This window comes from Hyaena hyaena, unplaced genomic scaffold (assembly GCF_003009895.1).
Source record: "Hyaena hyaena isolate Hyena2069 unplaced genomic scaffold, ASM300989v1 scaffold_379, whole genome shotgun sequence".
Taxonomy (NCBI): Eukaryota; Metazoa; Chordata; class Mammalia; order Carnivora; family Hyaenidae; genus Hyaena; species Hyaena hyaena.
In genome coordinates this window covers 492,331-519,722 of record NW_024081011.1, presented here as the reverse complement: position 1 = coordinate 519,722, position 27,392 = coordinate 492,331, and the positions used below count along the sequence as shown (strand labels likewise).

Here is a 27,392-nt window from a genome sequence, read left to right as displayed (position 1 = left end):
TGTGGAGCCAAAGAGACCTAAGTTCGAACCTTCCTCTGGAGCGCACAGGCTAAGTGGCTGTGGGCAAGTCACTGAGGCTCCCTTTCCTTAAATGGGGGCACTAACTCCCATAATAATGACTTTTGAAAGTAAAGCAAACAGCTGCGTTCTTACCAGACTTGTGTAATTGATCATTTTGATGATGCCTCCAATCTCGGAACACTCACACCACTGGAGCAGGGTCTCCTGATGTGTGGTCAGAGCCGAAAGGTGGGAGCGAGGCTGAGGGCAGACCAGAGCTGTCATGAGCATTGAACGTGACACGGCTGGACAGTGACGTGTGAGCTGCACGGTACGTAAGAAGCACCAATGGCTGTCACTAAGCAGCAGATCCTTTTAACCGCTTGTGGGAACCTGTCCTGTCCCAGGCCACGCTGTTGAGTGACTGCCCCGCAGCCATGGCCGGCCCAGGAGAGAACCCCTGTGACCTTAGGCAAGTCTCAGTATTCGGCGTTTCTCCTGCACAGATCTTTCTGGTAAGTCCTGTGGTCATGTCTGCTCCCTCTAGAGGCTCTGCCAGGCTCCTGTGAAAGCACTCTACCTCCACGTGCCGCGGGCACAAACGATCTGACAATTTGTGCTGATAATGATTCATGATCATTCGTGTTAATACTTGGAAGCTCTGAGTGAAGCTTCCTCCAAACGCCTGGAGATGGGGGTTCATCCGGCTTGAACCTGACTAGGGGCAACACAAGGAACACTTTGCTTTCGGCACTGGCAGCCAGCAGGCGACGGAGACCTCAGGACATTGTAGGCTGCTGCTGCTGACAACAGCTAACGTTTATACAATGCTTACTGGGTTCTTAGTATCTTCGTATGTATTTTCTCACTTAATCCTCCAGACAGCCCTGAGAGTTGGGGAAACCAAGGCACAGAGAGACTAAGTGCTCTGCTTAAAGTTTTATAGCTGATGACTTAATGGAAGTGTTGGGATTTGAACCCAGGTGGCCTGACTCTAGAAGCCTCCCTTGTAACCACCAAGCCCTGCTTCTTCTCTTTGAGGGTTTCTGAATTTTCTTCCTTGCTATGGCTCTCTCTCTAGTGAGCCCTCTCCCCTGCCCTCTGTCCACATCCACCCTACATGCTGCTCAGCAGGATCTCAATCTGCCTTGAGGATGGCAGTGACTTCTTGGGCCTCAGCTAGCCATCAGCCATGGAACAAGATGAGGAGGCTAGTGAGACCTGCGCTGTGACAGTGTCCCCCAAGATGAGGTCAGATGTTTAGAGACATTTTTTGACAGATCCAGTGGAGGGGAGAGTCGTCACCTGACTGGTCTTGTAAGTTCTGTGAGGTCTCGTTAGTCACATGACCCTGCCCAAGGACGTCTGGGGAACAAAGACAAGGCCTGCCCCAACCAGTCCCTGAATCATCCTTGCCTGGATGGTCACATTCTTCTGTCTGATTCTGGTCCATCGGATGCAAGTGTGTCTGTCTTTCGGAAAATTGGAAATACACAAATACTGACATTTGAAGACAAGCTGAGAAATCAGAGCTGATCGATTAGTTGGCTGCAGAAAGATACTTTGCAAAGGGTCCGCTAAGTAGCAGGGGAGTCCTTCGGAGAAATTATTGTTTTTTATGCCCGCAAATACTGACCTCCAAAGGTAAACGAATGCATCAAAGGGTAATTAACGCTGTTACCAAAAGGCAGGTTTTTGAGGCTTGAGGAGGGGCCAGCGGGCTTCTTTTGCATGTACATCTCTGCTTTTTTTCTGCTTGCATAATTTATGCTCTTTGTGAAAATTCAAATGGATAAGAAATATTTCATGAGGGCAGGGAAATTCCTCCATTATCCCCCTCCCAGCCCTCATAAAGAACCCATAAAAGCTTTGATGCATTTTTCCTCCGGAAATGTTTTCTGGTTCTGTGCCAGGGCTTTCTTTGGCCCCATTCTACTTACATACATCCTTGCAGAAACACCTTTGGCTGAGTGAAGCCAGAACCAGCCAGGACTCCGCCATTATGATATTTGTGGAGCAAAGAGCAACTGCTGTCTCTAAAGCTGCCTGCTTTTAAAAGCAGGAAAACAATCGACCCAGGGCTCTGAGAATGAGTTTTTGCAAGGTCTCTGCACTTCTACAAAACCTAAACACACCCAGAAGCCCATCGACCGCCTCCATCAGCCCCAGGCTTGGCTGAATGTACGCTTCTGTCAGCTCCGTGGGGAGCGCGAGCCTTTCATTTCCGTGTTTATCGTTGACAGAGACGGGGCACTGAGCTGACAGTTGTGTGCTGTGTTTGCTGGTGGGGGGGGTGGGGATTTGTGTCTCTCCCTGCCACCCCAGGGTCCCCAGAGAGTGGTGTTCACTTTCACTTAGGCTTCTGCCATTTGCCAGAGCAGAGGCACTTTATCCTTGGCTGCCTGAGTCGTCATAAACAGAGTAATCAGGTTTCTGGAAGGGGCCACTGGGGGCCTTCTCAGGCTGTAAATAGTTTTCTCGTGCTTACCCAAGATGCACTTTGCTTGCTGACTGTCCCCATAAAATGGCATTGCCATTTTCACAGCCACCTTGGAGTTTATTTAATACTGCTGGTGCTACAGATGGGCTTTGCTGGCCTAGGAGGAAAGACATCATTTTCATGGTTTCTTTCTCACTGGGACCCTGCACACTAGAAAACGTGTATAAATAAGGAGACCGAAGCACAGGGGCACATGTTTGTGGAAGGCCAGAGGTGTAAGTTATGGGTTGCCCATCAGATGGCTGGCTGTTTCTGGAACTCCTTTCTGTCTGTCCACTCGGGCCTTCCTGGTCCGTGGCTCAGATCACTCTGGTCTCCTGACTTCCAGAGAGGCATGAAGAGCAGTAGCTGATGTGGCAAACAGTACCCGCCCTTACCCCCCCCAATTCCAGCTCCGTCATTGCTCTCCCCTCCCCCCCCCAGGTGGGGGGTCACTTTGTGCATTTTCCAAGAGCAAAGAGCAAGAGGGAAACAGGATACCTGAATGGGTTTCATTTTCTGGGTTTTTTTCCTTTTAACAAATCTTTTTTTTTAATGTTTTTATATATTTTTGGAGGAGAGAGAGAAAGAGCATGAGGGCAGAAGGGGCAGCAAGAGAGGGAGACACAGAATCCAAAACGGGCTCCAGGCTCTGAACTGTCAGCACAGGGCCCGACACGGGGCTCGAACCCATGACCTGTGAGGTCACGACCTGAGCCGAAGTCAGACGCTCAATCGACTGAGCCACCCAGGTGTCCTTCTTTTTACAAATCTTAAATATTTTTCCTTGTTGCAAAAGTAGTACAAACATGGTATAAGAAATCCAAATGGTAACAGAAATATTTTTAAAAATGGAAAATCCAGTCCTCTAGGGAAAATTGACTATAAATGTCTTATACTATTTATCTCTAGCTAGTGTACGTGTCCATGTTTAATTTTATAAAGTATAGGGGCATCTGGGTGACTCAGTCAGCAAAGTGTCCCAATTCTTTTTTTTTTTTTTAGTTTATTTTGAGAGAAGAGAGAGTACAAGCAAGGGAAGAGCAGAGAGTAGTAGTGAGAGAATCCCAAGCAGGCTCTGTGCTGTCAGCTCGGAGCCTGATATGAGCATGATCCCATGAACTAGGAGACTGTGACCTGAGGTGAAGTCCAGAGTCAAGCGCTCCAGGTGCCCCAGTGTCTGACTCTTGACTTCGGCTCAGGTCACCATCTCATGGTTGTTGGCATCAAGGCCTGAGTTGGACTCTGTGCTGACAGCAAGGAGCCTGCTTGGGATTCTCTCTTTCCCTCCCTCCCTCTCTCTCTGCTCCTCATCTGCTCACGCTGTCTCTATCTCTCTCAAAATAAATACACTTTAAAAAGTGTTTTAAAAAGTCTGTCTTTTTGCAAAAATCAGATAATGCCGTACAACGTTGTGCAACTTGATTCTTTTTATTTAAATAAGCTCTCAATACATATTTTAATTATATTTCTGTTTCTTTCCATTTCTAAACATAAAACCCTCTCTTATGCCGTAACATCATCTATTGTATGCATTTACCTTGATTTATCAAGTCTACGATCGATCGATTTTTCTGCGAGACCAGAATTGTAATCACAAATCTGCCACTGTGTAGTTGCCTACAGTTCGAGTCCCTTAGCTTCTCCTAGGACCATAGTGTAGGATTCTGTGACTTTACAGTTTACAGGGATTGGGGCGCCTGGGTGGCTCAGTTGGTTAAACATCCGACTTTGGCTCAGGTCATGATCTTGTGGTTCATGCTGACAGCCAGCTTAGAGCTTGGAGTCTGTTTCAGATTCTGTATCTCCCTCTCTCTCTCTGACCCTCCCCTGCTCATGCTGTCTCTCTCTCTCTCTCTCTCTCTCTCTCTCAGAAATAAATAAAACCTTAAAAAAATTAAAGTTTACAGGGATTTTGAAGTTACCTGGCAGGTACACCGCCCAGAACCTGTAGGCAGATCTGGCACCAATAAAAGTAGATAGATGTGTTTCAAGTCAAAGCTGGTGTGCTTTATAAAATATATGAAAGTGTCATAAAGACATCAGTGTCTACCCTCCCAACTTAAGCCGAGATCCATAGCTATTCAACCCATGCCCATTTGCTATCTGCATAATATGTTCAAAATCAGCACCACGAGGAATAAATATTTGCCCTGTGCCTGTCCTTAGGTGTGTTTAGCACAAAACCAGAGACTTGTGTGCCAGGTGAAATTAGGTCACACCTGAAGGGGATCAGGCTGGAACACAGAAATTGTTTATTGAAGATCCAGGCTACACTTTGTTTGCCTTTGGAAGGACTCCTCTCACCCCGCAGGCAGGCCGGTTTCCCTAAGCCACATTTTTATTGCAACTTTGTGAGTTTATTTGAACTGAGTCTCTTCTTTGAACTCATCTACAAAGCCTGTTCCCACCTGCATCAGAGGGCATTGAAAGGTCTCAGAGTGTTCTTTTACAAACTGCTGCTTTCACATTTCCATCCATTTATAAAAGATTGAGTGAGTTGGGAGACCTGGGACCCAGCCTCGTGAACCATTAGAAGCAGCATCTGGTTTTTAAGTGGCCCCAGCAAGTGAAAATGTACAGCCCAGGCCCCTGATTGCACACGGGGGCATTCCAGGTCTGTGCTAGCCTGCAGGCTAGCTGAAATGTCCCCCAGGCTGGGAAAGGATGACTGGCCCTTTGGGTTAGTTGTTAGGACTTTGGTTACAACCCCGGACACCGTAGCTTTCTTGGAGATTTGACTCTAGGCTGGAAAGTTTCAAACGCACCTGTCACATGTGCCTCCCAGGCAGAACGGCCCGTGGGATGTCAGCCCATCTACTCTTCTGCCCCATAGCACAGCTTTTAAAGTGCATTTTTTTTATAACTTTCACTTTTAATAGAGTTCAGATTTACCAAAAAGTTGCAAGAAAGATACACCTTTTGTCCAGATCCACTACTCCTTTACAGTTTGGCCTGTTTATCATTCTCTCTCTCTCTGTTGTCCTTCTGATCTTTATCTGTCTATCCATCCATCCACCTATCCATCCATCCATCTAATCAATGATGCATGTTTTTCCTGAACCATTGGCAACATTGTATCTCTTCATCCCTAACTCTATCAGCATGAATTTCAACACAGATTTTCTCTTACATAATCACAGTGTAGTTGCATTTTTTCTCAGTCTGGGCATCGTAGCACATCCTCTGACTGTTGGGGGAAAGAAAGAGACATACGTTTTAAGGAACCTCCTGGATGCCAGGCATTGCACCAAGGCAATTTGCTTACATTGTGCCATTTTCGTCTTCTAAAGGGTCCTGTGGAATCAGCTTTTATTTTCCCTGTTTTATAGATAAGCAAACTCAGGCTTGGAGCCTTCATTTACTTGCCCAGGGTTAGTCACTGGGGAGCAGACGCAGACCCAGGTCTGTCTGATGCTCTCACTGCCATGGCGCTGGTGCCAAGAGACCTCAAGGCTCAGACTTGCTGTGTGTCTGTCCTCACAGAGGCACCAGGCCTGCATCTTTAGTTCATCTCAATATAGCATCTCAGCTCTTCTAGGAGCTGCAAACCCAGAGTCGTTCAGGGAGCAGGAGGGCTCATCAGCAAGGTGCTCACTGCTTGGAGCTTATCTTCAGCTCCATTAAGATGAGACCACGCCCAACACAGGCATGTCTTCAAGATGAACATGGTTGTGAACGTGTGCATGCCAAAACAGCCGATCACAGAGAGAAGGAAGACAAAATCATTATATCCACTGGGACAGGGAGTGGAGAAGACACAGGCTTCCTGTTTATGCCCAACACAGTGGGAAAGGTGATCACTGTCCTAGATGCTAGGGGTTAGCTTTGTGTCCTAGATGCTAGGGGTTAGCTTTGTGTCCTAGATGCTAGGGGTTAGCTTTGGCAAGGCTTCTGGGAGGAGTGAAATTGTAGAACTGAGAGCCACACAAACTCAGATGTTTCACATCTGGAAAGGACCCTAGGCATATAGGCTGCCTCTCTCATTCCAGACACTGGGGAGTTAGTTTGTCCCCGTCATGCATCCAACCGGTGGCCAAGCTGGGACTCAAATCCAGGTCTTCAGTCTTCCACTACATCAGGAAGTCCCAAGTTTTTACAGCCCAACCCCTTCATCAGTGACTCCTACCTACCTCAAGCAGCCACTGCCCGGCATTCCATGTTTGAAAAAGTACTGTATCTGCCAAAGAAAGTACTTATAGTAATGAGAATTGAACTCATTAACCCATTTTTATTCATTGAAATGACAGACTTTTGTTTCAGACAGACTTTCAGACACGAATCAGACTTTCTCATCATCTTAAGATCTAACTAGGATTACCGTATTGATAGGAGAAAGAGACTCAACTCTGGTTTTTTAAGTGTTAAAAGTCATGATGCCACCCCTTGAAATATTATTACCTTCAAAGACTCTTAAGGAAATATTAGAGAACCCAGGCTGGGAATTAGTGCGCAGTATCGTCCTGTGTGGTCTAAGGCCCTCAGGGTCATCTGTGCCCCCAGTGGACAATTTTACTGTAGCTGCCCACCTGAAGACCCCATTCTCCCTTACACTCCTCTTCCCACTCTCCTCCCTCCCTCCTTTTCTGTCTCATAGTTTGGATCTGCCGTAGGGCATAAGGCAAATCATAGCCACATTTATGTAAACAGTCCCAACAATAGATTAGAATGATTATACATGTAACTGGACCCCTTTTATGAATCAACTATGATTTTGAACCTAATAGAGTTTAACAAAAAGATATTTTAGATCAATGACAGACAAGAACGTAGACCAAACTATCCTATATCAAGTATTTGTGAGACTATAACACATAAATGTTTCTTTTTGTAACTGAATAGGGTCTTTCACTTGCCCTGAAGCCAGACACCACACAAACAATTAACATAGTCTCAAGATTTTCATTTCTCGGGTCACGTAGAAAATGATAAACAGAAGTAATCTGGTTGAAATGAAGAAGCTGCTGGTGGTCTCTGGAGGTACCTGGCCTCTACCCTGAGTCAGCATTTTGCAGACCTACACCCCATGTGCATGTCGCCACATGAGAAGCTCCTAATTAACATAATTATCTGTGAGGATACGAAAAGTCTCATGATTTTTTAATATTAAGTGACAGCAAGAGAATTAATAAAATCCAACTTCCATTTCTGATTAAAAATCCTGGGAGAAGAAAGTGCTCATGAAACGTACTTTTAAGATTTAAGTATAGGGGCACCTGGGTGGCTCAGTCAGTTAAGTATCGGGCTCTTGGCTTCAGCTCAGGTTACAATCTCATGGTTCATGAATTCGAGCCCCGCATCAGTCTCTGTGCTATCAGTGCAGAACCTGCTTGGGATTCTCTCTTCCCTTCTGCCTCTGCCCCTCCCCCTGCTCACATGTTCTCTCTCTCAAAATAAATACATAAACGTTAAAAGATTTTAAATAAATAAATAAAGATAAAATAATATTTAAGTGTAACCCTTTTTTAAAATAAAGATATAATCTTTACATGATCATCTCTACACCCATCATGGAGCCTGAATTCACAACCCAGAGATCGCGTCACTTACTCCACCAGCTGAGCCAGGCGCCCCGTGTGTAAATGTTAATTTGAGACCCATTCATTTAGGACCTAACAACGTCCGCAGCATGAATTCCTCTCATGCTTTGGTGACTGGTGCCTGCAAGGGGGCTTACACTTCAGGAGGTATTTCCACCGCCCAGCAGCTCGAATACAGCTTGAATACTCCTTCCTGAATTGCTCTTTCATTCTGGAGGAGACAGTGAGAGAGGCACTGGCCTCTGTGATGGTCACTAAGCAACTGGACAGGCAAGGAGAGGGTGCAGCTCAGAATGGCCCCATGGTCCTGTCTGTCTACCATGTCGGCCAAGCACGACTTAGCCCAGGCCGACCACAGCAGAGTCACATGAGGCAGAAACGTGCTCAGCCTGCCTGTTGTTGAACTCAGAGGACCAGCCGCGTTGCCCTGCTTCAGAGCTTGGCTGGGTCCGTGTCTTTGTGTGGACGATTCATCCTAATGAGACGCAAAGATCCTTAGTAGCCCTCCTCCTGTCATCCCTGGAAAAGGGTTTAGTCCCCGGGAGCCAGGCTCAGACTCAGTCTGACATCTTATGGAGAGTTCCGTCTACACTCCATGGAGGCACAGGGATGATCTGGGCCACACACCAAATCCCATTCCTCTTTGGGAAAGCGCTTGACCTCTGGACTCCGCAGAGAGGCAGGTCTGCAAGGGGCACTCGGGTTTCCCCAATGCAAGTTTGAGCCATAAAAGGAAATTCTTACTGGCTCTAATTGTCCCCAGCCCAGATGAGACAAATGACGGCTTCTTGTGATAGAATTACTCAAGTATTAGCCTTGCTAGGGATGAGACCCACATCAAATGTATTAGATGTTGAAGTTCACTTTATCTTAGAAAATGGTAATCATGCAAATGTAGGCTATGCTATTAGAATATGTTTTAGGTTTGGAAAATTGCATCCTTCTCTTCCATACCGGATTGGCTTATGGTTACTAATTCTTGAAACTGCCAGAGACTCCAGGCTGATTAAGGTTTGCACAGACCAAACAGATACTTCCTACCTCCCAGAGCTTTGATTAGGTCCAGATCATGGCTTCCAGACTGTGTTCTTCCTCAGAGGTCCGTTAGGACTGCTGGCTGGTGGTGGAGGTGGGGTGCTGGACCCCAGGGTTTGTCTCGAGCAGCCGCTCTTGTTTGTGGAATATATTGGGCTGCTGGAGGAAAGGATTCCACGGCTCACGAAATTGTGGAAGCCACTGCCCTAAATCACAAGTTGTTGTCATGAATGTCTATATACGAGGTTCCCCAAATGCTAGCTGTGCTCCTTTCTCTCTAGTCAAACAACATGAGGTACATAAGAAAATGTTAAAAACGTCTTTCCCCTTACTCCCTTCCAGTTCTGTTCTTTGAAGATAACTGGTGTTGACCGGGTGATACATATCCTCCCTGGCCTGCCTTTCTGTGTCTGTGCTGATACCCTTAATGCATCTTTCTTTGTGAAAAATTAGATGTTGAAGCTCATACACACAGAAAAGCAGAGGCCAGTGTAATTTATCCCCTGTATATTCCTCCCCCCCATTCCAATAACTGTTAAAACTTTACAACACATGCTTTATCTATTTCTTTCTCATGTATTTTGATTTTTTATTTTGTTTTGCAAAAATGGCATTGTACTATACATGCTATCTGGTAGCTTGTTTTTTACTTAACCAGTTTTTTAACGTTTATTTGTTTTTGAGAGAGAGAGAAAGCTGAGCAGGAGAGGGCCAGAAAGAGAGAGACAGAGGATCTGAAGCAAGCTCTGCGCAGTGAGCGCAGAGCCCAATGTGAGGCTCGAACTCATGGACTGTGAGATCATGACCTGAGCTGAAATCAAGCATTGGCTGCCTAACTGACAGAGCCATCCAGGTGCCCCATTAACCATTTTACGAAGTATTCCGCGGGGCGCCTCGGTGGCTTAGTCGGTTAAGCGTCCGACTTTCGCTTAGGTCATGATCTCGCGGTTCGTGGGTTCGAGCCCCGCGTCGGGCTCTGTGCTGACTGCCAGCTCAGAGCCTGGAGCCTGTTTCAGGGTCTGTGTCTCCCTCTCTCTCTGACCCTCCCCTGCTCACGCTGTCTCTCTCTCTCTCCTAGAAAAAAAAAAAAAGTATTCCGCATCAGCTTTTTTACTGTGCGTTTCAGTGGCTCTGTAGCTTTCCATTGTACGCTTCAGCCACCATTTACTCAAACACTCCCCTGTTCTTGGAGTCCAGGCTGCCTCCGGAATGTTTGCTACCTTATAAGTAACTGCAATATCCGTGTGCACAGGTTGTTACACATTGGTGCATTTATTTCTGTAGGATAGATTTCCCAAGAGTGGGATGGCAAGATCATGGGCTATCTATACTTTAACTTGTATTAAATATTGCTAAAGTGTATTCTCAAGAGATTATAGCTGGACAGCTTCCACAGTGACCTATGGATAAGCCCACGTCTTCATATTTTTGACAGCCCTGGATGTGATTGCTCATTAAACTGTTGTAAATCTTGGGGCGTCTGGGTGGCTCATTTGGTTGAGCATCCGACTTCAGCTCAGGTCATGATCTCACGGCTCATGGGTTCGAGCCCTGCATCAGGCTATGTGCTGACCGCTTGCTCAGAGCCTGGAGCCTGCTTTGAATTCTGTGTCTCCTTCTCTCTCTGCCCCTCCCCCACTTGTGCTCTGTCTTAGTCTCTCAAAAATAAGTGAATGTTAAAAAAATTAAACTGTTGCAAATCTTTTCTGTAAAAGGGTGGCGTAACATTGATATTTTACATGTGTCTGTGAATGGATTCTTTTTCTGCATTAATTTCATAAATTATATCTTTGCAATCAATATTTGGGGGAAGATGGCCATTAGGAACATCTGGAATAGAGGGCCAGAGGGAAGTGCCTTTTGAAGACCAGCCACTGCTCTTTGTTCCCATCAGTTTGCACAGCGGAAAACGGGTGCTGGCCGCGTGGTGCACATCTGCAATCTCCCGGAAGGAAGCTGCACAGAAAATGACGTCATTAACCTGGGGCTGCCCTTTGGAAAGGTCACTAATTACATCCTCATGAAGTCTACTAATCAGGTAGGTCTCGGCACTTTCACGCTGGTGTATACCAGACAGACCCCACATGGGTGGGAGGAAACTGTCATTTTTTTAAAAAAAGAAGCTATTCTTAGAGAGGTAATACATCGCTGGCCTCTTGCTGGGACAGCACAGAGGTTTTGTCGGTGGTAATGTTTTGTTTCCACTTGTCCCCTTTTGATGGGTATAGGCCTTTGTGAGTTGTCTAGAGGTAGGGCGGTACTTCAGACTGAGGTACTCCTTAACACAGAAAAACTAACTGGCCCCGCAAATAGAAATCCAGGGCCATGAGTGTTTTCACTGTTATGAACCCCCAGAGCTAATGCTAGAAGCTTCTCATATCTGAGCGCCTGTGTTTGGAGTGAGCCAACAGCTAACTGGGAACAGGTTGTTTTCACAGATCTTTAGTGTTAACGTCAGAGGCCCTTGGGTCTTATAGCAGGAGAGTGGGTGGGAATTGATGGGGGCCTGGTAAGTCTCAAGGACAAAGAACTCTTAACCTGTGGGGATTGACTGAGAACTTGAGGGTTAATATGGTTGTCTTCACTTCTGAAGTCAAAGGAGGAGGTTATACCAAGAAATGGTCAGAAACAAGAACTTAAAAAAATAATATTTTATCTCTTATTGTTAATAAATATTTTTACTTTATGAGCCAGAGGAGCAGACATAGAAAAAGTTCGTTTCTTAATTAAGGCATGAACTTTAGAGACTCAGAGCCACATGAGATCATTGGTGGTCTTTCTCCATCAACGTGGGCTTAGGCTACTCACTCAGTCTCTTTGTTCTGACTCTTTTGGGTAAATGTACAAAGTGCAGCTTGCAACATTAATGTGGTGAGAGTCACTGAATTAGTATTATTCCCATTTGACAGTTGAGAGCTGGAGGTGCTAAAATGTTTGTATCAAGAAAGAGGCACTTAGAAAGCTGGGTGGCAGAATCTGAAATAAAGCCCTAAAGAATCTTGACTTGTTCGTCTCCCACATATCTGCCATAGACTGTGACGGGAGGGAAAAGCGTCTCGGAAATTCAAAAACAAATGTGCGGGAACGATGGGGAATGAGCTTGGTTAGCCCACTCAGATCAAGGAATTGGGAGTATAAGGGCTCACAGAGAGGGCTCCCTTGTTACGGACCCCTTTTCCTTTCCAACATCAAAGGATCAGATCAGTGCACCCATCGGTATAGTACAAACGACTCTAAGTTAAACGGTAATGGCAGTGAACCCACCACAGCAGCTATTGGGGTAAACCAGCAGGTCAGTCAAAACAGTCTATTTAGAAGCTCTCTGGAGACCCTGATTGAATGCCAAAGCCTGTTTCTTTGTGTTTTATCCAAACAGTTAAGTAAGGAGGGAAAATGCTGTGGAGCTATAACTGAGGGTTTTCTTCTCTCTGTAATTCAAAAAGGCATGGCCTTCTTTCAAGCCTTGGGAGCCCCAGAGTTGTTTAGTGTTTTCTTTCTTTGCAAAGAAAGTGAGAGCTCAGATACCCATGGCTGTGTCTCTGTCTTCTGCCATCATCACAACAAAATAGAACATTTCGCAGGGATCTGCCAAAACGTCGCTTGTACAATGGACTCACTGTCCCCACTATTTCTCCTAAGGGTACTGTGGGCTAATAGACCCTCCCATTCCAGGGGGGCTCCTGTGGGATGATATAGCCCAGGATGGATATGCAGCATTTAAGAATCGTTGGTAACCATGGGGATCAGGAGAGGGGCCATCCTATAATGAATTCTTTGGGTGAAGTTAATAAATAGGTCTCTTTAAACAGATGAGATCAAAGAGAGCTCTTTTACTGGTCTTTTTGCTTTTTATTGAAGTATAAAATATATATTCTAAAGTATACTAGTCTTAAGTATACAGCTTTTCTACATGTTTACCCCCACGTAATTATCACACAGGTCAAGGTGGAGAACATTTCCAGAATCTCAAAAGGTTTCCTCATGCTCCTCCCAGTCAGCACCTCAGCCCAGAGGGGAGCTCAGCTCCAGCTTCTATCAGCATCGATTCCTTTTGCCTACTCTTGAACTTCATAGACACAAAGTTACACCTAGTACTGAATTTTGTTGAAGACCATTCAAGTCAACTTCAGTATATGTCCTTCCATTTTTTCCTAGGCCTTTTTAGAGATGGCTTACACAGAAGCTGCCCAGGCCATGGTCCAGTATTACCAGGAGAAATCTGCTGTGATCAATGGTGAGAAGTTGCTCATTCGGATGTCCAAGAGATACAAGGAGTTGCAGCTGAAGGTAAAGCATTTTCTCATTGGTCAGTCATTCAGCAAGCATCAGCTGAGCATCTCCTTGTTGGGCGTTGGCCAGCATGTTGGTGGGAAGGAGAGGACAGGGGAAGATCCCCAAATCACCCATTGCCTTTGGGGATATCAAATGGGAAGTCCAACCGTTATAACATGGCACAAAATATGCTTACTGAGGTAAGTGCAAAATGCAAAGGGATGTTGGGGACAGGATGACTAGCTACCTGGGGCCCAAGGATTCTTCAGGGGAAGTCTTGAAGGATGAAGGAAGAAGGGGAAAGTGGTTGCATTTCAGAGGTGGCTGCTCTGAGCATAACCCCCTGAATAGTACTTCCTTTTCTACACGTATGGGTCTTCAGTAATTTTCACTTCCTCTCTCACCACTACCCTGCCATGATCTTTCATTCTCTCCTCCATCCTCTGTAATTATATCTTAAGCCCCATAGGTATCCTTCTAAGCAACACATGACTGAATGGGCCACTGTCAGAATGACTATCAGAGATGAATTCAGATCATTCCAAACAGGGCTTTTGCTTGTTTGTTTTAGCTTTTTTACATTTCTCTTTTCTTCATGTTTCTTTTCTTTTCTCCTTACTTTATTGTGATGTATAACATACATTCAGAAAAATGACTAATTATGTATTGTATAATTTTTAAAGGTGGTCATGGTTGAAATCCCATAAAACCACCACCAAAGTCAAGAAATAAGACACCAGCGGCACCCAGAAGTCCCTCTGAGTCCCTCCTCAAGCTTTTCCCCTCCCTCTCCACCCTCCTGACTCAGAGGATGATCATTTCTTTGCTTTTCCTTATAGTCGCTTACGCCTCCCTGAAGGTTATCCTTTAGTTTTGCCTAGATTTACATCCCTACTAGAGTCAGAGTGTTCAGTGGCCTACATTCTTGCTAACATTTTATCTGACTTTTTAAGTTTTGCCTGTCTTGGGAGAGTATACTGGTTTATCATGGTTTTATTTTCCTGATTACTAATTGAGGTTGAGCCCTTTTTCCTATGTTCATTGGCTATTCCATTTGCATCTTCTGTGGGGGAAAGTTTCTTCTAAAGTCATACGCCCATGCTTTTCTTGAGATTGTGTCTTCTAAATGGTTTGCAAGAAGGAGTTCACTTAACTGGAGCACTTAGTCCATTTGGGTTTATGGTAACTATTGCTAACTGTGTATTTTTTTTTTTTTTTATTTTAGAGAGAAAGAGAGAGCATGATTGGAGGAGACAGAGAGAGAGAGAGAGAGAGAGACAGAGGATCTTAAGCAGGCTCCATGCTCAGTGCAGAGCCTGATGTGGGGCTCAATCCCATGACCCTGGTATCATGACCTGAGCTGAAATCAAGAGTCCGATGCTCAACCGACTGAGCCACACAGGCACCCCGTATTTGTATTTAAATCTACATGTTATTTTGTGCTTTCTACTGTCCCATTTTAATAGGGATCTTCCATTTTGCTTCAGCTTATTCCATATTTACATAGGGGTCCATTTGGTTAAGACCCACAGCCCTTAATCAGCCTCCAAGGTTGAAGGCAGAAGACAGAGGCTAGGTGGTTGTTGCTAGGTTCTGACAAGTCCACATATGCGCGTGGTAGTGTGTCAACCTGTTGCCAGGTTGCAAAGCTATGATTCAGCTTTGCTTGCAATTATTGCTTAGGAAGATCCTTTGCCAACAATTGTAGCAGAACCTGGCTTTTTTTTTTTTTTTTTTTCTGGCAAATGAGAGCATGTTGCTTCTCTCCAACAAATGAAAGGTCCTGTCCCATTATGTACCCGGCCAGAATTCCTGTTCTCCTGGATTCTCCCCCGGAGGCTACAATTGAATTTCTGCACTGAGTTCCCAGTGGATCTGTGGTGTCTAAATGAGATGTTGTTGTAAGATTCTAATTAGGATTAACAGCAGTACTCAGCTTTTTAAATTAAAGTACTAAGGTACCGCAGTACCTTACTGAGGGAGATAGTTTGGGATGGTGCAAACACCATGGATTAACGACCTCAAGGTCTGCATTCAGCAGATGTTCACTGCCTGCCCACTGGACCAGGCACCATGATCATAGACATAGCCAGCTGCTGGAGGAGCTCACAGTCTGGTACGACGAAGAACAGGAAAACCACACCATCGCCAACCATGTGACCTAGTCCAGATTAGAGGGTGGTGGTGATGTGGCCTAGATTTTACCCCTTTCTGCTTTGATGAGCTTGGACAAGGTGCTTTAAGTCTGTGAACCGTAGGTGCCAGATCAGTAAAGGATTCCACCTTGAGTTCTTTGATTTGAATTACGTTTTATTTTTTCTCATGTATTATCTGAGTCTTGCAATCACCTTCCCCTGTGAGGTGCGTAGGGTGGATAATAGCAGTAATTATAACAGTACAACAATAATAACAAGAATAATGTACCTTTAATTGAGTCCTGGTACTCTGGATCAAGTCATGTGCCAAACACTTTAGATACATTATCTTCTGGATTCCTGACATCAGCCCTGTCAGACAGATATTATCTCAGTCTTACAAGTAAGGAAACCGAGGCTCATAGAAGTTCAGTAACTTGCACAAGATCATAGTTGCTGGAAGAGCCATGATTAAAACCTAGGACTGTTTTGGTTTTGTACTATATCCGCACCTCTGTATCGTGTTAGTAGGATCTCCCTTCTCCACGTGAGAAATCAGGTAATCTGCTTACAGTCTCCCAGCTAGTAAGCAGCTTCTCAAACTTTAATGTGCATCCAAGTCATTTGCAGTTCTTGTTAAGGTTTCTGATTCAGTAGATCTGGGGCAGGGGTGGGACTCTGCCTTTCCAGCAAGCTCCCAAGAGATGTTGTATGTGTCTAGAACACGTTGCCTACCTTTTAGGAAGGATGTTCTGCTTCCCAAGCTGCCACGAAGCCTCTGTGGGAAAGCATATCAAAACCTACTTCATCTACATAGCCATACATGCATCACAGCCCCTGGGTTGACATGAGTCAGCTAGGACTTTCTCTGTAGGTGACGGAAATTTGTCTCATGTAAGCTTATTGACTAAAGTAAGGAAAGGCATTTATTGGCTCACGTAAATACAAGCCCGGGAATAACCCTGGCCGCAGGTACAGCTGCATTCGGGGCCTAAGTGATGTCATTAGGACTTGGCTTCGCTCCACTCCGCCTTCTTTCTGTTCACTTTGCTTTATTTTGGGGTCTCCCTGATGGCCCCCGGCTCCAGCCTCTAGGTGGCGTGGTGGCTTCATTGACTTCAGCAGCTCTGGCCTCCCGTTTCCTTCAACAACAGTGCCAGAGTTTTTCCTAGTAGCTTCCTCGTAAGTGGTGAGAGGCCCTGTGCTCGAGCTAGTTTGGGACACATGTCCTTCCCGGAACCAACTCTGTGGCCAGGGAAGGCCTTGCTCTGACTGGCCAAGCCTGTGTCACCCCAGAGCAGGGGCGGAGAAGGGAGAATGGCCTACCGGGGAGGCAGACAGTAAAAAACACTGGATCCATAGGGATCCCAAGGGGCCACTGCTTGAGGTCCCACCAGGATTTGCAAAGGTGGGGGAAAATTTCGATTGGTCTTTTCCCTCTAACTTTACCTTGTGCTCACCAGGCAAAGTGGAGGGAGAGGAAGGAGAGGTTTAAGGTATCGCTCATCTCCTGCCTTGAGTATTTCCTCGTGCTGGTAATCATGTCTCTCTATACACTCTCTGTGGCAAAGGCTCTATTCCTCAGGGCATTTGGGTGGGGGCCTTTCACGTAATGGGTGTCCAACAAATGTATGAAATGGATGAGGAAGAGTTCATTTGAAGGAACAATAAAACGTGATTTTTTTCTTCCTGCAGATCCAGACAAGAATTATGAGCTATTTTCTGGGTGGTTCCACAGAGACTTTTCCAGAATCATAGCATCTTACATGCAGAAGGGAACTTGGGATGGTTTCAAACAGCATCTCCCAGTTATCCAGGGAATTTTCAGGTTCTCTTGACCAGAGGTTTCCCGTCAGTAGATTTGGGGTGGGATTGAGGGTCCAATGCAGTTCAGGGGCAGAGGGCTTGGTTTCAGAGCCACTGTTCTTGCCAGCTTCCCCACCACAGAGAGGGTCTCTGGCCCTGGGAAGCAGTTGTGTGTGTTCCTGTGATGCTCACAGGAAGATTAAATCAGCAGGTGGTGACTGATGTCATGTAAGATGTGGTGCCGAGAGGGACAGCTGATGGGAAGCTTGGTCCTCACTTGGGGAGAGTTTGCTATGTAGCTGAAGAGGCAAGCTATTCTTGTGGACACTATATAAGACTTAAACCTGAGTGTGTACGTTTGGGAGCTCCTAGAAGTTCAGTGGCAAAAGGCAATGTGACTTGGTTGTGTAAAGAAGGGAAAGATGACTGAGTAGGTCCTTGAAGGATGAGGTGAGTCAGATAAGCTGAGAGGGTGTCCAGGCAAAAGGAGTCAGGTAAGGATGGAAGCAGACCCTGGAAAGCACAGTAATGTTGCAGACTATCAGCGCTGCTGTGACAAGGTCTGGCTGTGACAAGTTCAAGGCTCATCTGGAAGGTTTTAGCGTCTTCCCCGGACTCTTGAGGCGTGGCATAGAAAATGGCCAGAGGGGTCAGAGGGTGTGGCTCCTTTCATGTTGGCCCAAAGCCTGTGGCTTTTATCAGCCTAGTCTGCCATGCCCTGAGGCTATTGGTAGATGCCAGATGGGCCTCACTATCTCACCTTTATACATGGAGAAAGTGAGTCTCCCACAGACACCAAGCCTTGACCCCAGATCACCCAGGCAGCTAGAGGCAGAGCTCAGCTGTTCTTGCTGGGTTGAGATGCTCAAGTTGAGGTACATCCCCCTGAGTGTGCCGGCACTTCCCTGGGATGGCCTGGGGCCTGGACTCTCCTTTGTCTTAAACAGAGCAAGATGTGTTGACCAGAAGCACCATGGATGGTTCCCTGCAGGACTATTAGGCCACCTCCGTGTCCTCGTAGAATGGATGAGAAGATATCATGTCTGAGATTTGCTTCAGAATATTCTGTGGGGTGGGGAAAAGGGGTCAGGTATAGATGAACTAGATTGGTCAGGATTGTTGACAATGGAAATGGAGTCGGAGGGTTCAACATACCAGTCTCTGTGCTTTTGCACATGTTTGAAATGTTCTATAATAAAAAGGTACCCAAAATGTCGGGGCCGCTCTCTTCAGCATTATGCTCACACTCATTCCCTGGATTAAACTTCTTCTTCCTCTAAAGTAGTTTTTCCCCTTGGGCGGACCAGGCAGTGGACCCAAGTCCTTGCTGTTTCCCTTTGGCATTTGTATTGCTGTCTCTGGTCTGATGACGACCTCTCTGACTTTGCCTAGAAACCTGGGAAAACAGTGGCCGCCATCATCCAGGACATGCATTCCCAGAGGGAGAGGGACATGTTCCGGGAAGCAGACAGGTGAGGCCCCCACTTTGGGTGTCAGGGCAGATTCTGGGTGGTTGGGACACTATTTTGTCTCTCATTCTTAGGGATGTGGAGTCACACTGTGCCCTGCCCTTGCCCCTGCCCTGTCCATCAGCCTTTCTGGGCCCTACTTTTCCACGTACCTGATGGAAGGCATCAGTGCGGTCCAGAACTACTGCTCAGGTTAAGCCTCAGGAAAATGCACCTCTCATCTGCACCTCCTTTGTTGGAAAGGAATATAGGAGGGATTCTTTTGGTATTTGGCCCTTTGGGCTGCTAAAACAGCCTGAATGAAAGCCTGTGTGTGTGTTTGTGTGTGTGAGTGTGTGTGTGTGTGAGTGTGTTGTATTTAGAGTCAGCTGTTGGTTTTTCATGAGCTGAATGTAGATATAGGAACAAGAATGTAGGTGAACCCCCCAAAAGTAGTGACTTGACCAGTCACCTACTCTGAACATTGAATGCATTCTGTTTTCCAACTCATTTCTTCCTACTGAAGTCGGGACTGTGTCACGTCAGGGCCACAAGTGTCCCACTGTAGCCACCCTGTGAAGACAGTCGTGTGGAGAGCCAAGGTGGAGACCACAGGAGCCAGCACCTGGGCTGCACGTTCTGTGGCTCTGCCCGGGGCTGCCACACACGGTGCTGTCACCTCGCTGCAGAGGGCTGAGTGCAGGCTGTTTGCCCATTGATGGTCAAGGCAGCCTGGTCCTAGTGAGCCCCACGTGGGTGTCCCCTGGTCAGTGAGGGCCATCTGGTTTTCCTGTATTTAGAAACCAAATGAAAGTTGCCCATTGTTTTAGAATAATGGGTACATGATTGAGTAGATCTGCTTAATCACCAAACAGTCTCCAGAGAGAGAGAGGGTGTGTGTGTGTGTGTGTGTGTGTGTGTGTGTAACTAGCTGCTCAGGTTTGGGACTTCCATTTATTTATTTGAGGTTTTTTTAATGGTTGTTTGAGGTTTTTTGTTTGTTTGTTTGTTTTTTAAGATGCGTAAAAAGGCATATCATGTTGCCTGCAGGTCTTCAGCGGAGTATCAGGAAGAACTAGGCAGATTGAGAATCCCTTTTCTGGGATTCAGTTCCTTCATCTGAAACACGAGTGGGTCAGAGCTCTAAGGTTCCCTCCAATTCTAGAATGCCCTCCTAGTTCTTTGGTTTTGGAATCTCTGATTCTGTCTTCCTCACTCTCGTTCCTCCCAGTAATTAGCATCCTTCTATTATGCCCAAGACCCGAACAAACCGAGATGAGAAAAAAAAAATGGAAGCCAAGAGGTTGCCTTTATTACGGTAAAGGCCAGATGGAGTTGTTGCGTTGGTCTTGTAGTCAAGACGCTGGCTAACTGAACCCCAGGGTTAGGCAGCCTTGCCCACCAGGCCGGACCAGTGCAGCCCCCACCCCAAAAACACACGCCCTGGGGGAGAGCTGCCTGCCCCCTGAATTTAGCTTCCTTCCAAAAGGAAGAAAGATGGAGCTGAGTCAAACCAGTCCAATTATTTATCCCAGTTCCTAGGAGCAGAATGAGTAAAGGGGCAGAGACGGCCAGGACTGTATTCTGGGAAAATCCTTCCTTCTAGAAGCCGGGAGGGAGGAAAAGCTTTCTCCTGCGCCGCTCTCTGTGTTGGCTGGACCACTATGGTGAAGAGCGACCACATGGGGTTGGTGCCCAGTGCGTCCATTCGAGGGCCTGGGCAGATCTGTGCATGGGGGTGGGGGATGTGCAAATCGTAACATGCTCTCCTTTGCTCCTTCACAGATACGGCCCAGAAAGGCCACGGTCTCGCAGCCCGGTGAGCCGGTCGCTGTCCCCGAGGTCCCACACGCCGAGCTTCACCTCCTGCAGCTCTTCCCACAGCCCTCTGGGCCCCACCCGCGCCGACTGGGGCAACGGCCGGGACTCGTGGGAGCACTCGCCCTATGCCAGGAGGGAGGAAGAGCGAGATCCGGGCCCCTGGAGGGAGAACGGGGAGGACAAGAGGGACGTGTGGGCACATGATCGCAAACACTACCCCTGGCAGCTGGACAAGGCGGACTTAGACGAGCGGCTGGAAGGAGGGAGGGGCCACCGAGAAAAACACCCGAGGCCGGGCTCCCCCAGCCCGCTGCACTCCACCTCTGGCTACAAGAGCCGGGAAGACAGCTACTACCGGAAGGAGCCCAAAGGCAAACCGGACAAGTATGTAAAGCAGCAGCAGGAAGGACCCGGGAGGTCCAGGAGGAAGGAGGAGGCCAGGCTGCGGGACACCAGACACCCCTACCCCGAGGACTCGGGCAAGGAAGACGGGCTGGAGCCGAAGGTCACTAGGGCCCCTGAGAGCGTCAAGTCTAAGCAGAGTGAGAAAAACAGAACCAAGAGACCTGATAGAGACCAAGAAGGAGCTGATGATAGACAAGAAAGCAGCGTGGCGGGGAATGAGGTAACGATGCAATCTCTTCCCCAGGTAAGGAGAGGCAGGTTCCCAGGAGAGTAATATTAATATAATGATGATGAACATTTATTGAATGAATGGAACACTTATTGGATGTTTCCTTGTGCCAGGCACTGTACTAAACACTTTGTCTCAGTCAAGTTATTTAATGTCAACAGCAACTGTATGAGGTAATGATGGTAATGATACTGTTACTGCTATTGATAAGGAATCTGAGGCACAGAGAGCTTAAGGGAGTTGCCCAAGGACACACAGTCAGGAAGTGACAGACTGATCGGGCTCCAAATCCCTTGGCACGTGGCTGCCTTTACTAGAAGTTAGGCAGTGACATGAGGCAAAGACCTTCAGTGACCTGCATGTCCAGAGTGGAGGGGCCCTGAGGTGTCGTGGACTCTGCTCAGGGAGATGAGAACTTTGGTCTGCTCCATCCTCTCTAAAGCATCTGCCGACCCTGGGGCTTCGATGAGAGGCAGTAAAGGAGAAGCAGCTGCCACCCACTGCATTACACTGGATGCCCAGGGCTTGGTGTGGCTCCCTGGCTGCTGTCCAGTGTTTTACTTCCACTGTAATAAAAACGCTTGGCAGTTGGCTGGTACCTTTCATCCAAGCATCTGAAAGGGCTTATAACCTGCTACATAACTTCAGTTCACACAGTGGACCGTGAAGACCCTGTGTGAATGGATGACTCTGACTTGGCTTATACTTTCTCCCCAAACCACCTACATTTAAGTAAGAGTGGGATCGGTGGAGGTTGGAGAGGGGGTTCTGCATAAAAACTCAACTTCAGAAACCCTACGTGCGTATCTCCTAGTCTGACTCAGGTAGAAATAAGGAGCTCAATTCTCAAGTCTGTGAATGCTGAAGAGTCACACTTTTGTCCCCTACTGCATTCAGTCCTATATGCATTGGCGGGATGCCACTTTGCCAGGTAGTATGCTAGGCACAGGGAGTCCAAAGGTGACTGGGACATGGTCCAGGCTATAGTGGAGACCAAGGTCTAAGGGTAGAAGGAGAGCTACCAGAAATGATGTACAGTCAGTGGGGCACATATTGGAGTGAAGTAGTGGATGGACTGTTGTGTGGGCATTACTTCTGCACCAGGAGAGGAGGAAAGCAACCGAGAGGAGGTAACATTTGAGCTGGGCCTTGAAAGTGGGGAAAAAAGCAATTTGGGAAGCAGCGAGGAGGGCAAAAGTGAGAAAGGAAGACTGTTTTCAAGAATCAGCGTGGCTGCATCTTTAGGGCATATTAAAGAATAATGTTTTCGAACCATCCAACCACGGCTCTTGTGCAAACATAAAATGAATACATGTCAAAGGTGCTATTTAACGCATTAGTTAACAAGGGATCCATAAGATGTAAAAACTGGTTCAAAGGAGAATCCAAAGAGCAGGTAACACCGAGAGGGGATTGGGAATGCTGAAATGGATTTGCTAAGAGATTGCAGCTAGCCTTTTCCATGGGAGGTCAGTTGCATCTGCAGCAGGTAAAATTGCGCCTCTAGGAACAAGAATCATTTGCACTGTGATCCATCTTCTGCAGTTTGCAGGGTTGTAAAATAGTTCCAGATCACCAAAGGTGCCGACCCCTAAGGACGGGACACCCTGGAGAGGGTGTGCTGAACAGCTAACTGCCCAGCGTCCCATGGAAAGAATACCCTGGTGTCTTTTCACCCATCTCAAAGTTGGCTGCAGTCTTTCCTGACTAGCATAGCACGGGCAGCTCAGGAAATGAGACCAGGGACCTGGGTGGGGTGGGTCCATGAGGCCTTTGTGTGCCTTGCTGAGGACCTGAACTGGATCCCAAGGATCTGTGAACCAGAGAGTGTTTTTAAGCAATGTGTCTATACTTGGGGGTCTCTAATGGGCTGGTGACAGACCAGTGCCCAAGAAGAGGCACAGGGGGACAGAGAGCAGAAGCCCCTTGAGCCAAGGGCTCAAGCCTGGACCTCATAACACATGCCAGCAGCCTCGACCCTGTGTCCCCGTGGCTGAGGGTGGAGCTGCCCCTTCACAAGGCTACCCACGTTTCTGAGAGTCTTCTTTAGTCTCGGCATTGTTCTTACTGTTTTACCTGCCTGCTTCCATCGGTTTGCCCATTTAAGGTGACACATGCTAGGAGTCCTCCCCAGAGCCTTGATAAAAAAAAAAAAAAAAATGCCCAGAAAGCCCCATGGGTTTCCCCAAATTCTGTCTCTTTAGTTGATTCTGCCTCTACTAGCCCTAGAGTGGGGTCGGTAGGGACTTATGGGGGTCCCCAGTGGTTGTTTCTGTGGATTTAGAGCCAGAAAACCCAAAACCCTTTTTTTGATGAAATATCAGTAGCATAGACTCTCCCTCACTGATCTCAAACTGTATCTTACAATCTTGAGAACGACCCGAATCCTCCAAGGGCGCTCCAGGAGTCAGATAATAGGCAGTGACTGAACTTGGAGTCTGAAGACAGCTTGGCTGAGGACGGTGTCCTTGCCTTCTTCTAATATACCAGACACCTCCCACCCCAGGGTCTATACACATGTTCACCTGCCTGGGCACCCCTCCCCCCACCGAAGTCACGTGGCTCCCTCCTCCCCACCTTTGTCTTCTTGTCCTGCTCTCCCCAAGTTTTTCCTGGAGAGAAATCCCACAACATGAAACCACAGTGTCCCAACCCGCTTGTCTTCCTTCCCTGCCAACCTTTCCTAGGTCCAACCTGTCCCCTGATAATGTCTGTCTTTATTTTATTTAGTGTCTGTCTCCTCCAGCCCCCAAACATAATCTCCCACAAGGGCAGGGATTTTTGTCTGGGGTGCTCACTGCTATGTCCCCAGTGCCTAAATCAGGGCTTGACACAGAGAGGGTGTTCAGTAAGCATTTGCTGAAGGAAGAAAGGAATGACTGACCCAGACTCTGGAGACAAAGGCCTGGCTTCTGAGAACCAGGTCACACCCAGTTCTTCTCAGCCTCAATTTTCTCATTTGTGAGATGAGTGTGATCATAAGGCTGTCGTCGGACTTTAATGAGCTTGTGCTCATTCTAAACCTCTAAGATCTCTGGAGAAAGTGTCCATGCCAGAGAGGCCAGTGTGTGTGCTATGCAGTGTTTGTGAGTGGCCAAGTCCACACATGAGACTCAGCCTTGAGCACAAGGCCATTGAAAGAAGGAAAGAAATCAAGTCACTGAGTAGGGTGAGCGTGGGTAGGAAGCAGTCCCCCACCTTACTGGAAGGGCGATCGAGGGTTCTAGACCCAGATGCCTGGAGAAGGAAGCCAGGCAGGGGATACAGACCTGGTAATAAGGGTGAAGCCAACTTGGAGAGAAGGGACCGTGGCCGACCAAGGAGGAGGCGCCTGTCTCCTGGGAGCAGTCAGCCAGTCCTCAGCTCTGTTCTATGGCTGCCATTCAGGAATGCTGTTAAAGCCCCCATTTTTTGAAGAGCAGCACCAAAATCTGGATACCTATGAAATTTTCCACACTTCAGAAACAGTATAGACCAAACATGTCTATGGGCCAGACAGAGCCCAAGATTCCCCAGAATGCAGCCCCCAGTATAAACAGTCCATAGAAGGGAGAAATAGAAAAACTACTTATGCTCAGTTCAGAGCCTAGACAGAGACCCAAGCATGCCAGAGGCACCCCCTCCACCCCCTCCTTCCAGTCTCTGTCGTTTTATTGACCAATGTCCATGGAAGTAACTAGCTCTGGGGCTACAGTTCTGAGTGAAAACCGAAATGACCCTTGAGCTTATGGAGTTCATGGTCTAATGGAAAGACATACTAATCAAATAATTCCTCAAATGAGTAGAAGAGCATGAGTTAAGTGCTAAGAAGGAGATGGAGGTGTATAGCACTGTTAATGCCTGCAGTGAATTAGAGGCTTCCCTGGGCTAGGATGAGACTGTTGAGATTTGAAGGAATGGTGGGTTTCACTGAGCGAAAAGGAAGGAGAGCAGACAGAACAGCATGTGCAAAGGCCCTATGGCTGGAGTCCAGTGTTGCTGGAACAGAGACAGCCAGGGTTAGAACGGTGGGGCGTATGTCTGGTTTGTCAACAGGCCATATCATGCAAGGTTGTAGGCAGATTACAGATTTTTGTCTTCACCCCAAATGCAAGGAGAAGCAAATGAAATATTTCAGCAAGAAGGTATTGTGAGGTTATGACGGTTTTTGCATTGTGGAGTGATCGTTCTTGATTGCCTTGGGGAGAACAGACTTGGGAGGAGGCTATAGAGCAGAAAGGGGAGGCAGAGCTCTGCTTACAACAGTTGGGGCCTAATATCTTAGTCTGTAAGCTGGTGTGGGCAGCTGGGGGCATTGGTTGCATTTATCGGTTTCCCTTAAGCTGCTATTCTCACATGAAGTGATCCCAGGGCGAGGGGCACACTGAAGGCACCGCTTCCCCTTTGCCTGCAGGAAAAAACACCTGGATGTAAATGGTGAGGTGATTTTGACCAGCCAGGCTGTCCCTACCTCTCCCAGCCCGAATTGGGGGGGCTCTATTGTGTTGACCTAGAAGTGTGGCTGCAGGAATTCACTTGGGGAGGGTAAGGATTACTTACTTGGACAAGGGAGGGCCATAGGTAGTTTATTCAGGGAGATAAAAATAAAGAAAAGGCCTCTCCTTTTGGTAGAAGCTATAGATTCTGATGGCTAAAAAGGCATTGGGAGCTGCTTTGCACTTAGGTGAGCTTAGAAGAGCAGAGCTCAGCTTGGAATTTTCCGCTTCAAATATGTGGGGGGCAGCAGGGACCTAAGGATTTCAGCTCTCTTCCCCTGTCTGGTAATAACTGGTTAAACCAGTCAGCCCTGAGCTCCTGCCCCAGCTGGCTCCTTGCCAGCTCATGAGGGGTGTGTCTGGTTGTAAGAAATCAGAACTAGAATCATTTACTCAGAGCCAACCTCAGCCAAAATTGTCAAGAGGATGCAACTCGCCCCCAAGAAAGTCCAGGAAGAGTCCTTGATCTGGTGGCCAAAGTTTAAGCCATGGGAGAATGTTCTCCAGAAACTTCCAAACTGAAGTTTGGCAAACTTTTTCTACAAAGCACCAGACAGTGAACGTTTTAGGCTCTGTGGGCCCAGAGGCCAAAGTGAAGATATTATGTAATCATTTAAAATGCAACTATTTAAACATGTGAAAAGCCTTGTTAATGCACAGATTGAATAAAAAGAGGGGCTAGTTCAGGTTTGGCTTTGCTGAGCCCATTTTCAAGGCTGCTCAGAGGTTCTAATTCTCAAACCAAATACCTGCTTCCAGCTGTTCACTTTGTCAGACGTGAGCACCATCTCTCATGAGGGAGGGACTGGAAGAAGGAAAAAGGGAAGAAATTGCTAGTTTGGGCTGTAGCTCTAGGAAAGAGAGAGGACAGACGAGGGGTGAGAGGGCACTGGTCGGCAGACAACCCCCTTCCTACCCATAAGTGCCCTGGATGGGACTTTTATGGCCAGAGCACATCTTTTGGGGAGATGTCGCCATGATGGTTGTTAACCCCAGGGCCAGTTCACCCTTGGTCCCTTGACTCCTCCTATCTGTAGGTTTCACGACTGTGAAAGCCCCCTGATTGCCAGAGATTTCTGCCAGACTAAAGGCATCAGTCCGGCCATTAAGACATTTCTGTGCCTCCTTTGTCTGTGTGACTTTGGGCAAGTTACTTAACCTCTCTGAGCCTTACTTTCCTCATCTGTAAAATGAAGAACATAGCACCTGCCTCCGAGGGGTTTTGTGAGGATAAAGGAAATGGTGTCTGTGAAACACACTTGGTGACTATTAGCTATGCTCAGTATCGTTTTCTCTTGGCACTCCATCTTTCCTCTGCCACTGCTCACTGTTGGTTTGGTTTGCTCTGTTCTTCCTTTGGTAAGGCTGGAAGAGAGGACCAGGAGGACATGGAAGAAAGCACCGCAGTAGCAGGCAGGCAGGAGAAAGAAACCGAGTACTCTGATGCAGAAAACACAAGGACAAAGGTAACGTTTGTCCCAGGTGCTGGCAGTATAGCCACATCTGCATGATGGCAAGTGGGCACCAAGTCTCAGGAGTCCCCATCCTGCCCCCTGACGCTCCACTGGCTGCGTGGGGTGTGTTCACACCCCACCTGTGATTCCGCGAATGAAGCCGGGATGGTTTTGGAAGAATGGCTTTCCCTGGGATCTTTGCACAATCTTTATTAAGGAGCTCTTTACCGTGTGCCTGAGCTCTGCCTCAGTCTCCAACGACTTGGCTGTGCTCGTACGAGAACACATGTGCC

General features: G+C 47.3%; 1 protein-coding gene across 4 annotated transcripts in view; it reads left to right on the top strand.

Annotated features, from left to right (window-relative positions):
• Window positions 1-27,392, top strand: part of RBM20 (RNA binding motif protein 20) — a 188,191-nt gene that overhangs the window by 142,436 nt on the left and 18,363 nt on the right. For 2 of the 4 annotated variants that reach the window (XM_039250732.1, XM_039250729.1), the window contains exons 6-10: window positions 10,949-11,092; window positions 13,210-13,341; window positions 18,660-18,739; window positions 20,501-21,161; window positions 27,010-27,111. In XM_039250732.1, coding sequence (XP_039106663.1) covers window positions 10,949-11,092; window positions 13,210-13,341; window positions 18,660-18,739; window positions 20,501-21,161; window positions 27,010-27,111 — 1,119 coding nt within the window. Of the gene's footprint in view, window positions 1-10,948; window positions 11,093-13,209; window positions 13,342-18,659; window positions 18,740-20,500; window positions 21,186-27,009; window positions 27,112-27,392 lie in introns of all 4 variants that reach the window. The other 2 variants (XM_039250731.1, XM_039250728.1) reach the window with 1 other exon arrangement.